Source organism: Chlorocebus sabaeus, chromosome 22 (genome assembly GCF_047675955.1).
Source record: "Chlorocebus sabaeus isolate Y175 chromosome 22, mChlSab1.0.hap1, whole genome shotgun sequence".
Taxonomy (NCBI): Eukaryota; Metazoa; Chordata; class Mammalia; order Primates; family Cercopithecidae; genus Chlorocebus; species Chlorocebus sabaeus.
In genome coordinates this window covers 12,190,855-12,204,212 of record NC_132925.1, presented here as the reverse complement: position 1 = coordinate 12,204,212, position 13,358 = coordinate 12,190,855, and the positions used below count along the sequence as shown (strand labels likewise).

The window sequence follows — 13,358 nt, the reverse complement described above, 5'->3', positions numbered from 1 at the left end:
GTTACGAATAGGATTTTGGGGGTGAGGGGAGAGGCAGGAAGAAGAGGTATAAGGTGAGATCACATACATAGATAGGCCTGGAAGAAAAAATATTCCTATTTTCAAAATCCTTCATCAGAATTAGCAATATACAATTATTTCTAAATAATTTCTCAGGAAAAGTTTTTGTAAAGGTCTGGAGAATCATTTCTAAATGTTTTTTCACGTTTTTATCACTTTCTCCAAAGTATGTTTTCTTCATTAAATTTATCTTGCCAAAATAAGATGAATTCTGAATTAATATCTTTACTTTCCACTTGACAGTATTTTGGTTGATTTTGTCTCCATATCTGAAAACCAAAATTCATAAGTTTATCATAAACTAACATTTCCTAGAGATTATCCTTTCACTCATAAAAAAAGGTTTAGCTAACTTAAGGACTTAAAAATACCACAAAATCTTTTATAAATATTTCCACTTTCTAACACAGTAGTCGTCTGGGGGAAATATAATTATCATTACGGCAGGATTTTCCACACATGGAGAATAAGACGCACGGATGTTTTAGTGAAACCCGTTGACTCAATGAAATATGTAAAAACTCTAAAAATTCATGCAAACATTTTTCCTGAGAAAGAACACAGCACTCAACTTGTAGGACCAACTTCCACAACCCAGAAAGAAAAGGTCATCTAAGTTTGTGAAAACAGAGATATCCTAAGATAACATTACAGTGTGGTTTGCATTCATTTTTTTTATCTACTTAGCCATATGATCTATTTTGTTAAAACGCAGTTTTGTACCTTTTTTCAGCCACTGTTCTTTAAATCTTTTTTCAGACACTATTACAATTTCTTACTGGTACTAGGCAACTAACCTTCTTTTAGTATAAAAAGTTACCTTTCTGAAAACCCAGAACATTTCTTGATCTGCTATCTTGTTTGCCATTTGCAAGTTGATTTAATGAATTAAAGATGGCTTTTTCCCTTATCGTTGGTATTTTTGGTAAAACGACACATGAAGTACGTTATTTCACATTCTAGATTCTAACAAAGTATTCTAACATAACTATTACAATGTTTAAAAAATTTTAACAAAAAAGGATATTTACTATGTACGCCCTGTTACTAGGCTATGGCAAATTAGCCTACAGCAAGTAAAGGTCCAGACGGTCTCCCCAGTTTGACCGCCCAATTATGATGAATTATGTGTATGGTATTCTCCTTTACGACTGACTCCAGCCTTTCCAAATACCAGTTGGGTATATCAAAACAGAGAACTACAACAGGGTTCTTTCTCCGCCATTCCCTGGCATGAACAGACTAATGGGGTCATAGCACAAGTAGGGTTCAATCCTGGCAGTGTGTTTTTGGCTATTCTCACAAAAGGCTGATCAAGCTTCAAGCTTCACCAATAGATTTCAATTCCTCTAGGTCTTTCTCCTCCAAATACTGTTTCTTCACACACTTCCCCTGTAATGTTTTCCAGGTAGCCTCAGGAATCTCAGGGTCTGTTACTGACCCTGGGCTTTTAAAGTCAGTATCTTTCTCCTCCCAAATCTGAGTTATTTTGGGGGCTTAAAAGTTTCTGCGTATTCAAGTATGAAACTCAAAGAAACTACGTGACTGAAAAAGTAACACTAATGAGAAGAACCAAAGATAAACTCCAGAAGCAGAAAAGCCTTTTGTATACAAGTTGCTTTTCGCTCATTCATTAACACATTCACTCCAACATTAGGCTGTACAGTGTGCCCACATCTAGGGATTCATGAAATAAACATGAAATAAAATAGCATTAATCCTCAAGAATCTTAAGACTATCAAAAGGATTTTAAATTTTTAAGGTGGAATCAAAACCATGTGCAGAAATTGCAGCCTTATTTGGGCTTTACACGAACTCAAAAGTTCAATACTAAAGGTACCTAGAGGAAATCCCTGCCCTTTTTGAGTATCTGTGGCAACAGGAATGGTTTTTAATTTCATCCTTTACTTAGGATGTTTATCTATTACACTTTATAATGGTATTTCAAACTTCAAACTAAGGAATAAAAGGTAACCCAGTTTTCAAAACTCAAGCAGAGGTATAGGATGGATAAAGATGGACTTGTGACTTGATTGTGTACCTTTATAAAAACATGACAGGAAATTATTTTGCACACTCTTCTTTATACTTAATTATATTACAATCATAGTGTAACTAGCAGTTATAAAATTTTCTTTGTTCTGGTTAAATGTCTAAAACTTTAAGAGCAACACAACTACAAATTAAATATGAATGATACACTATTCTTATAGCAGACAAAAGGGATTTCCCTCCTTTATTCTTATTTTAGGACATACCAATTCGTATTCCTCATTAGAGACATAGCATTAAAAAAACAAACAGGATGAGTTTTCAGCCTCCTATTTCCAAAATTCTTATCAGTATCCCTAGATGATTATAGCAAAGGAAAAAGTAACATGTACAAATACATCATCACATTTTCCAATTGAGTTTTTTTCCAAATGGTACTTTTATAAATTAAAGTAACTAAGAAAAATCCATGATCAGCAAACAGTTGCTAGGTGATGAAGAATTTAAACTTCAAAGCATGTAAATAATTTGGCAACTCAACCATGTAACTCAAACCTAGTAACAGAAAGGTAAAAAACTAAACATTCTAAGCTATAATGTGGGAGTATATGTATACTTATGTATATGTGTAAACACACATTGGTTGTTTTGGGTTTTTTTGTCACCTCTGCCAAGATCAACCAAGAGGAAGAAGAGTAATTCGTTTAAAAGTTAGGAACTGCACATACCTTTAAAATTTCAACAGCATATTTCCTCTATATCGTATTACAGTAACGGCTCTATAAAACTGTTGGCTGAAGCCTAGGTAAGAATAAAGTCTGTTTTGAGAATAGCATTTATCATTGACCAAAAACAGTAAGGAAAATGTGAAGATTACAAAAGATATTGAGCTTGGACTACAGCTGATAACTTTGAAAAACGTGTCTCAAATATTTAAAGAGGTAGTAAGTTTTTCTTAAACTTTCAAATTATTGGACTTTTTTGCAAAAAGAATGTTAAATTTTCTAAAATGAGACCTTTGATCTAAAATATTTAATAGTTTTAAAAATATACTATGGTGAGATGTATTTGTAAAATACAATTACCCAGAGTTAGACAAAAGTAAACAAGAAACTTAAAGAGGGGAAGCCTGGACCATTATTAATCCTTTCCCACATGAGAAGTGCAGATATTAGCAGAATATTCACTAAGTAAAAGGAAAATATTACCTGGTTTCTAAGGCACACAGTTAGCTGTCAGATCTAAAGTGGGATTTATTTGCATTAAGCTTTCAGAACATTTGCTGCAATTCGGGTAGAAATAGTAAGTATTCACATAATATGTAAGTCTGTAGTCCAGAAAGGTATTTCAACTAAAATATGTCAATTTTCACATCTGAAATAATTCAGACATTACTGATATAGTATTTGGAAGAGTTTCTGTACAGAAGATTTTTTCAGGCTGCCAGTACTTAGTGCTTTAGAGGGTCAGGTAAACCCAGTTCTCTTTTGTTCAGCAATGTCTAATGTCCACTACATCAAACTTGGTCCCCAGTTCCACTATCCAAAAACTGCTTTACATTATGTCGTACTTCGCTGGTACCACATAAAGTGATTACATTATAAAAGGCCTCTAGATCACTTTGTTCAAATTTAACAGCTGGTTTCAGTAATGTTCCAGGAGCAAGGGAACTCTCTCCCATAATTTTCAGGTTGATAAATTTGATTTTCCAAGTATTCTCCACAAAAGGGCAGCGGATGAGTCCAAAAATTTGTTCAAAAATGCCCAAACAAGTGTTTCCTCGATGGACAGTCCCAGCAACTCCAACCATAACTAGTCCATGAGGAGAAGATGCACATTTCAGTCCATGTGAATCTAGGTTGGGGCTGAGAAAAAGAAATTCTTCTTTTACTAGTGACAGCAAACGAAGGCTCACGATTTCTGCTCCATGGTAGTCCGTAACATTTTGTTCTGATGTGTTGTAATAAAACCTAAGCTTCACATCATGCCAGAAGTGCTGTGGCCCCCACTCATCTTGAGGTGGTCCCAGAAAAGGATTCTGAGAATTAAGGAGTCCAAAGAACCAATGACAGAATTCTTCTCCTAGGCGACGAAAATCAACTTTTTCAGCTTTTTTATCTTCTTTCACCTGCTGATTGAAACAAATAAAATAAATACAAAATAACACCAAGGTTTAACTTTCATATTTATTTTTCTATCTATCCTGTTCAAAGTTTGAATGCACCCATTACACCAGACAGAAATGAACTATACGTGAACTTGCTGAACCCATTATGCATAGTAAAAAATCTTTTTTCAAAAGGAGAAAAATCATTTTAGAAATTTCCAGCTTAAATTGCTGAAAATTCAGCTAAGAGAGTAAGGTTCAGTTAGGCCAACTAAAAAATTGGTATGAACTGGGTGGGTGCAGTGGCTCACGCCTGTAATCCCAGCACTTTGGGAGGCCGAAGCAGGCGGATGGCGAGGTCAGGAGTTCGAGACCAGCCTGGTCAACATAGTGAAACCCCGTCTCTACTAAAATACAAAAATTAGCCGGGCATGGTGGCCTCAGCTACTCACCATTCTCAGCTACTCGGGAGGCTGAGGCAGGAGAATCACTTGAACTTGGGAGGCGGAGGTCGCAGTGAGCCAAGATAGCACCACTGCATTCCAGCCTGTGCAACAGAGTGAGACTCCAAAACTTCAAGATGTTCACTTTAAATGGATGCATTTTGCATATAAATTACATAAAGTTGATATAAGTAAGCATTTTCATTTGTCTTTAAATAGAAATCCTTACGGTGATTGAAACAGATTATTTTCTATAACTGTGATTAATTTTATTCTATTATTTCTCTTTTTTCAAAGAAAATGTTACAGTAAGCTGGGCGTGGTGGCTCATGCCTGTAATCCCGGCACTTTGGGAGGCCGAGGCAGGCAGATCACTTGAGGTCAGGAGTTCAAGACCAGTCTGGTCAACTTGGTGAAACCCCGTCTCTACTAAAAATACAAAAATTAGCTGAGTGTAGTGGTGCATGCCGGTAATTCCAGCTACTCGGGAGGGTGAGGCAGGAGAAGCACTTGAACCCAGAGGCAGAGGCTGCAGTGAGTTGAGATCATGCCACTGTACCTCAACCTGGGTGACAGGACAGACTTTGTCTCAAAAAAAAAAAAAATAAGTTATTGTAAAAATCTACCTGATAGACTAGATCTCATTCATCCATATGTTCCACAACACTACTTTACCGAGATGTATGAGATCTTAGGTTCACTGAGCACCTGCTATTTAATATACTGGGCACTGTGTGTGGTACTTAAGAGCTATTTCTTCCTACCTTCACAATAAGCCCTAGGACATAGATATTATTATGATCATTTTATAGATTAAAAAAACAAGGCTCGGAAAGGTCAATTTGCCTAAGTTAACACACCTAGTATATGGCAGACCCTAATTTGAAGTTGTATCTGTATGAGTTCAAAGTCAATGCTCTTATCAGTACATAAAGTAAGAATGTGAAGGTAAAGCTTTCTCACTCTGAAACCTCATTAATTCAAAAAATGTGGTATGTAGTTTAAAAATCTGCAAATTACCTAGAGGTTAATTCAAGCAACACTTAAATATTTGTGCAATATCTAAAATGTACAGTGGAGATACAAAGAACAGAAACAGCCAATGTCCGCTGGAGAAAATTTCTACAATAGAATTTTTTCTAGCTAAAAAAAAAAAAAAAGCATAAAAAATATTTAGGTTCCAATGTAGGGGCGGGGCATCAAGAAAAATAGCTAATGCATGCTGGGCTTCACACCTAGGTGATAGGTTGACAGGTGCAGCAAAAGACCATGGCACATGTTTACCTAACAAACCTGCACACATACCCTGGAACTTAAAAAAAAGAAAAAAAAAATTTTAAGTAAAATTTTAGGTTGTTTTCACATTTTTGCAATACCAAAAACGTCTTAAAAGTGAGAAAGAATTTGCAATAAAATTATTCTAAAGTGAAAAAAAAATTACACAGAGCTAAAGTTAAAATTAACCTTGCATTAGACCTAAAACCATAAAAACCCTAGAAAAAACCTAGGTAATACCATTCAGGACATAGGCATGGGCAAAGACTTCATGTCTAAAACACCAAAAGCAATGGCAACAAAAGCCAAAATTGACAAATGGGATCTCATTAAATTAAAGAGCTTCTGCAGAGCAAAAGAAACTACTATCAGAGTGAACAGGCAACCTACAGAACGGGAGAAAATTTCTGCAATCTACTCATCTGACAAAGGGCTAATATCCAGAACCTACAAAGAACGCAATCAAATTTACCAGAAAAAAAGCAACCCCATCAAAAAGTGGGCAAAGGATATCAACAGACACTTCTCAAAAGAAGACATTCATACAGCCAACAGACACATGAAAAAATGCTCATCATCACTCGCCATCAGAGAAATGCAAATCAAAACCACAATGAGATACCATCTCACACCAGTTAGAAAGGCAATCATTAAAAAATCAGGAAACAACAGGTGTTGGAGAGGAAGTGGAGAAATAGGAACACTTTTACACTGTTGGTGGGACTGTAAACTAGTTCAACTATTGTGGAAAACAGTGTGGCGATTCCTCAAGGATCTAGAACTAGAAATACCATTTGACCCAGACATCCCATTACTGGGGATATACCCAAAGGATTATAAGTCATGCTGCTATAAAGACACATGCACACGTATGTTTATTGCGGCACCATTCACAATAGCAAAGACTTGGAATCAACCCAAATGTCCATCAGTGACAGACTGGATTAAGAAAATGTGGCACATATACACCATGGAATACTATGCAGTCATAAAAAAGGATGACTTCATGCCCTTTGCAGGGACATGGATGAAACTGGAAACCATCATTCTCAGCAAACTATCACAAGAACAGAAAACCAAACACCGCATGTTCTCACTCATAGGTGGGAATTGAACAATGAGATCACTTGGACACAGGAAGGGGAACATCACACACCAGGGTCTATTGTGGGGAGGGGGGAGAGGGGAGGAGTAGCATTAGGAGATATACCTAATGTAAATGACGAGTTAATGGGTGCAGCACACCAACATGGCATATGTATACATATGTAACAAACCTGTACGTTGTGCACATGTACCCTAGAACTTAAAGTATAATTAAAAAAAAACAGTGAAGATATAAAAAAGGCATTTGCATATAAATAAATCAGTAATATTTGAGGAAAAAAAAAAAGAAATGAGTAAGTCCATAAGCCACTTTTAACCAGCACTAGTGATTGTTCAATGGAAACCTATAAACTCAATATAAACTTGAAGTTAATTCCATTTAATTTACAGCTTATAAGGAATTAATTTACATATAGTAAAATCACAAATCTAAACACACAGCATGAGGAATGTTGACAAATGTATGCAGCTACATAACCATCATCTAGATCAAAATACAAAACATTTCAATCACCCCAGAACATTTCCTCAGGCCCCTTTTCCATTCAATTTGAATTCCCCGCCCTCACTCCAAGCAGCCACTGCTCTGGTATCTATCATCAAATGCTAGCTTTGCCTAGAAGTGGCTTTAATATAAAAGTAATTAGATAATATGTTATGTCTGGCTTGTTTTGCTCTATTTAATGCTTTAAATGAACAGTATTCCACTGGGGGGAAAAAAAAATTAACCTTGCAGTTTACTCTCTAAAAATTCAGGCCGGGCGCGGTGGCTCAAGCCTGTAATCCCAGCACTTTGGGAGGCCGAGACGGGCGGATCACGAGGTCAGGAGATCGAGACCATCCTGGCTAACACGGTGAAACCCCGTCTCTACTAAAAATACAAAAAACTAGCCGGGCGAGGTGGCGGGCGCCTGTAGTCCCAGCTACTCCGGAGGCTGAGGCAGGAGAATGGCGTAAACCCGGGAGGCGGAGCTTGCAGTGAGCTGAGATCCGGCCACTGCAGTCCAGCCCGGGCTACAGAGCAAGACTCCGTCTCAAAAAAAAAAAAAAAAAAAAAAAAAATTCAATAGTCCTCATTTGATGATGCTGATATTGAAAAATACTTTTTCTCTCACATATCAATAGATGATTACATACATATCACGATATGTCAGAAACATTTTTTCTTTTAGTTGCTTTACTGGTCTCTTCCTTCCTTCGGGATTGATAGGATATGAAACAAAGTTAAAATTATAAAATATAAATAAAATAGGCTAGGCATGGTGGCTCATGCCTGCAATTCCAGTTGAGGTGGGAGGACCACGGGAGGCCAGGAGTTCAAGAACAGCCTGGGCAACATAGTTGAGACCCTATCCCTACAAAGTATTTTAAAAATTAGCCAGGCATAGTGGTGCATGCCTGTAGCCCTAGCTACTCAGGAGGCAGAGTGGGGCGGATCACTTGAGCCCAGAAATTCAAGGCTGCAGTGAGCTACGATTATACCACTGCACTCCAGCCTGGGCAACAGAGCAAGAATCTCTTAAAAAATAAAAATAAAAAAACCCCACAAACATTATTAACCATGTTCCCCAAGATTTAGTATTATCAACAAAGTTTCAGACAGAACAAAGGTTCGGAAAAGAACTATAAGATTTTACCTGTTGAAAGAGTTGGATGTCCTCTGTCTTTGTAACTGGCTCTGGCGTTTCCTTCAATTTCAGTTGTGGTTGCTTTTGCCAGTAATCTTTTGCATGCTGAATAAGATTGTGTTTTTCAGTAGCTGGAGGTATAATAATCCCCTGTGTTGCCAAGTACTTAAATATAACTTCTCGGTGGACTTTTCTACGCCTTAGAAGTTCTTCTGCACTTTGGCTGTACACTAATATCGCACGAACAGCATCTAAAAAGAAATTGCGAAGATTAATAAAAAATCATGAGGCACTTACAAATTTGTGCCAGGTCAGTAGAAACTCTATTAAATAATATTTACAAGCTCTTTTCACAGTATTACTGCTATTGCATGATAGCCATCACTTAAAAAAAAATAGGAAGTCCGTTGTCAGTTTTCTTTTAATGTCTTTATGCCTTAAACTTCCCTTACCTAAAATCTCCTCTTTTCACTTCCCGTAAGTGACAGTGAAAGTTTAGCATTTTCTCTTAAATAATTGCATTTTAAGAAAACATTCAAGCCAGAAAAAATATTTTTTCTAATAAGGCCAACAGTCCTAAATTCATGTACAACCTCTAAAAATAGGGACAATTACAACAATATTTTAGATATCAAGGAATGTTAGTCCTATCTCCTCTACAGATAATGAAAGTTGAGGCCATATTAGGTATCAATTATCGTGTTTTTTTTTTTTTTTTTTTTTGAGACGAGTCTTTCTCCGTCGTCCAAGCTGGGGTGCAGTGGTGCGATCTTGGCTCACTGCAACCCCTGCCTCCCGGGTTCACGTCATTCTCCTGTCCCAGGCTCCTGAGTAGCTGGGACTACAGGCGCCCGCCACCACGACTAGCTAAATTTTTTTGTTTTTTTTTTTTTTTAGTAGAGACTGGGTTTCACTGCGTTAGCCAGGATGGTCTCGATCTCCTGACCTCGTGATCCATCTGCCTTGGCCTCCTAAAGTACTGGGATTACAGGCGTGAGCCACCGCATCCGGCCCAATTATTGTATTTCTAGAAAGTGGAGAACCAGGGCTTTTTAAAAATATTTTTTATTTTAATTTTTATTCTTTTGAGACGGAGTCTCGCTCTGTCACCCAGCCTGAACTGCAGTGGTGCGATCTTGGCTGACTGCAACCTCCACCTCCTGGGTTCAAGGGATTCTCCTGCCTCCGTCACCCAAGGGGTTACAGGTGCGTGCCACCACACCCAGCTAATTTTTGTATTTTTAGTAGAGCCAAGGTTTCACCATGTTGGCCAGGCTGGTCTGGCACTCTTGACCTCAGATGATCCACCTGCCTCGGCCTCCCAAAGTGCTGGGATTACAGGCGTGAGCCACCACCCCTGGCCGACTTGTATTTTAAAATATTTATATTAAACACAGACCAAAGAATATTTCTGACTTGTGTGAGTCATACAGAATGGCAATAAGACGAACTTCCATATGCATACCTCCTAACTTAGGACGTAAGAAACGGTACTATCTTTGAGGCCCCCATTTCGTCTCTTCCCTAATGCTATTCCTCTTTCTTCTCATCCACCTCAGAGTAGCTACTATACTAAATGTTGCTTTAAAATTTCCCTTTTTTAATAGCTGTACAGCATAAGTATATATCCCTGAACTATATTTGGTTTGGTATGTTTTAAATTGTGCTATAAATTCAATCCACCCATATACAGTATATAGTTTTCTATAATCAGCTTTTCACTTAATATTTTCTGGAGTAATCTGATACACATAGCTAGCTCATTTTCACTGCCATATCATAATTAGTTATACGACTATACACAAGGTATCTACCTATTCTTCTGTTTACAGACTTCTATTCTGTGTCCAATTACAAACGCTGTTACTTTGAACATTCTCATACGTATCTCCCAGTGCCCAAAGGGGCAAGCAGTATGAGCATCAACCTGGAGCTTGTCAGAAGCAGAATTTCTGGGCCTCCCCTAAAACTAATGAATCAGAACCTGCATTTTAACAAGATCCCTGAGAGATTCAAAAGCATATTCAAGTTTGAGAAGACTAGGTCGGTCTCGAGTACGTGTCTAATCTGCCATTTTAGGAGATGTCAAATCTGTTCTTCAAGGTGGTAGTTTTAACTTAAACTCCTTCACTAGTTGTCAACGAGTTGCTTCACCTGATCATGAACACTTGAAGTTTATACTTTATATTTTTAATTTTTTTTCCCAATCTGGTACACAGAAAAGACAACTTCTGTTTCCGGTTTTCATTTCATTAGTTTCTAAAGACGCTGAGTATACTTTCATATGCTTAAATGTTATTCCCCCCCACCCCCCAACAATGTGTCTTCAAGTCACTTAAACGTTTTTGAACTGGGAATTTTTTTCCTATTTGCTTTTAGATACCCTATCAATTAAATGCAGCATTTTATCCATTATAATTTTAAATTCACACTCACCATGACTGTAAGAAGGTGAAGGCATGTAAGACAAACACTGAAGAACCATGTAAGTCTAAAGCTATTTTAGGTCTTAATTCTTTGGAATTTCCTCTTTTAGTGTCCATGGCTCAAAGTGATAAATGACTTTCTTCAATGCCAAAAATGAAATCCGACTTAAGCAGAAAAACCCAGTTTCAAAAGGGCAGAATCTTTTAAAGATAATCGTATACTAATATGGGAATCTGGAATTTTTCACGTTTTGAAGTAAAATTCAGCAAATTTAAAATAAAACTAGCTACCCGACACACAAAATGAACAAACGCTTTACATTTTTACATGGACTAGTCACAATCAGGCTTCGCACTAATAGCCCTTAAAAATCCACCGGAATATGTATTTAGCTCGCTTGTATGTATTCCTAGTACGAAAATCAGCTCTGAAAAATTTTGCCTCCAAAAAGAGACATGGATTCAAGGTGTCTGCCATTTAATTACAGTAGTTGCTTTTTACCAGAGGCACAGAAAATGTTTGCCAACCTCCTCTCACTCAAACTTGAAGAAAAAAGCCCGAGCGGCAGCTGACTCTCTTCAGCTGATCGGAACTGAAAATGCAAAACATTCTGGCTCCCCAGAAAAATTTTAAAAATTACTAATGACTTATTCCGAATCCTTGAATCAACAAGCGCTGCCCATAATACTGAATGGATAAAACCTGGAAGCCGCGCCATCATCACCACCACCACCTCCCTCCCTTGACCCGGCAGCCCAAGTCTGGGTAGTAGTTGCAGAGCCATGGATCCGCCGCGGCGGCCCAGATTCCCGAGGATTCTGCCTAAGCGGGGTAGGCGTGAGGCCAGGGGAGGGGCGGCAGCCTTCTAGGGGAAGGGTCCGCCCTTACCTTGGCGGTCTTCAGGCTGCACCAGGCGGTTGGTGACGGTGTCGCACAGGGCCATGATCTCGTCGTTGTCCAGTAGGCCAAGTAGGTTACGGCAGCCCTCCATCTCTGAAGAGCTGAGTCCCGACATCTCCACCCCCGGGCCTGGGGGTAAAGACGACGGCAATAACGTCGCCCCTACGGCCCACTGGGCCCGCGCCTGGCAACAGACACCGGAAGTGCCTTTCTTGTTGTTCGCCGTCGAAGGGCCTCGAGTATTCCAGGCCCCTGGGCGGAAGTAATCGCCAAAGAGGTCAATCAGGAAACAAAGTGCTCCCACTTGTGGTTCCGGGCTGGGGACGGAGTGAAGTCCCACGTATCTCAATTAAGGGAAGTGCCGGGTTTATATGGAGAACATACACTTTCAGCAAGGGAGCTGGTTACCGAAAGAGAAGTCCCTCCTCCGAAAGAGAAGTCCCTCCTCCAAAAGAGCGCCTTGGAGGGCTGCGCAGGTGCAGGTGCGTAGAAAGCAGCTGGCAAGCCGGGTGCACCGCGAGCTCCCGTGATGCCGCGGGGCCGTCCAATGGAGGCGGCTCCTCCCCGCCCGCGGGCCGGGCCCCCGGGAGCGCTTGAATGTCTTCTGCGGCCACTTCTGAGTTGGGTGAGCCGGTAGTTTGATTCCTTAAATCAAGTAAACTAAAATAATTTAGTTTTGTTTAACATTATAGTATGAAAAGTTAAAAATAGATAATCCACTGTGCCTGGCCGTCTTCCAGCGGACTTTCCTCTCAAACACGCCGGGACAGTCTCTTGCCTCCATTTCCCTTGTTGGCGGCTCGGCCTTAGAAGAGGCGATGTGGCGCGCAATTTAAGGTTGGGGGTTCTGGACGCCAGATTGCCAGGGTTTTACTCCGCCATTTACTCAGACTGTAAGCAAGCTCCTTAGCCTTTTCCCCTTCAGTGTCCTATGGAAGTGGATCTAGTGGAGATGCCTACCTCTTGGGGTTGTGGGGGCGGGGTGAACAGTGCGTGGCTCTTACTAAAGAGCTGATAGTACTATTGGCATGGTAGCAACACACAGTGACAAGAGAAATAGTCATGCTCTGCTAAACAGGAATCGGACTAAATTGTCACTTGCCTTTTTCTCTTTCCATTTTTAAGGCCTGTTTTTGATCAGTTGACATTTAATTGGGGTATTGCCACTTAGTAGCTGAAATGTACACATCTGCAGATCCTGGTGAGCAAATTTAACTTTAAAATATATTTTTACATATGAAAATTAGGATTGACGAGGCGCGGTGGCTCACGCCTGTAATCCCAGCACTTTGGGAGGCTGAGGCGGACGGATCACAAGGGGCCAGGAGTTCGAGACCAGCCTGGCCAACATAAAGAAACCCCGTCTTCACTAAAAATACAAAAAATTAGCCTGGCATGGTGGCAGACGCCTGTAATCC

General features: G+C 39.3%; 1 protein-coding gene across 2 annotated transcripts; it reads right to left on the bottom strand.

The window, feature by feature from the left end:
• Positions 1–2,273: 2,273 nt before the first annotated feature.
• C22H3orf38 (chromosome 22 C3orf38 homolog) lies at positions 2,274–12,240 on the bottom strand. 2 transcript variants are annotated; one of them, XM_007986163.3, is made up of 3 exons: positions 11,929–12,240; positions 8,623–8,864; positions 2,274–4,184 (listed from the first exon to the last, which is right to left on the bottom strand). In XM_007986163.3, exons 1-3 carry the CDS (start codon positions 12,053–12,055, stop codon positions 3,570–3,572), a joined length of 984 nt encoding a protein of 327 aa, XP_007984354.3. In that variant the 5' UTR covers positions 12,056–12,240; the 3' UTR covers positions 2,274–3,569. The 2 variants fall into 2 exon arrangements, with proteins under 2 accessions (XP_007984354.3, XP_007984355.3); XM_007986164.3 differs by having other exon boundaries at positions 2,274–4,181; positions 11,929–12,170.
• Between the last annotated feature and the right edge of the window lie 1,118 nt (positions 12,241–13,358).

Bases quoted from the DNA above. Each gene is read 5' to 3' on its own strand.
- C22H3orf38 (XM_007986163.3), bottom strand. From the start codon at position 12,055: ATGTCGGGACTCAGCTCTTCAGAGATGGAGGGCTGCCGTAACCTACTT. The intron at 8,865-11,928 runs GTAAGGGCGGAC...ATTTCTTTTTAG, and splicing joins GCAGCCTGAAGACCGCCAAG to ATGCTGTTCGTGCGATATTA. The intron at 4,185-8,622 runs GTAAAATCTTAT...TGTTTCAATCAG, and splicing joins ACATCCAACTCTTTCAACAG to CAGGTGAAAGAAGATAAAAA.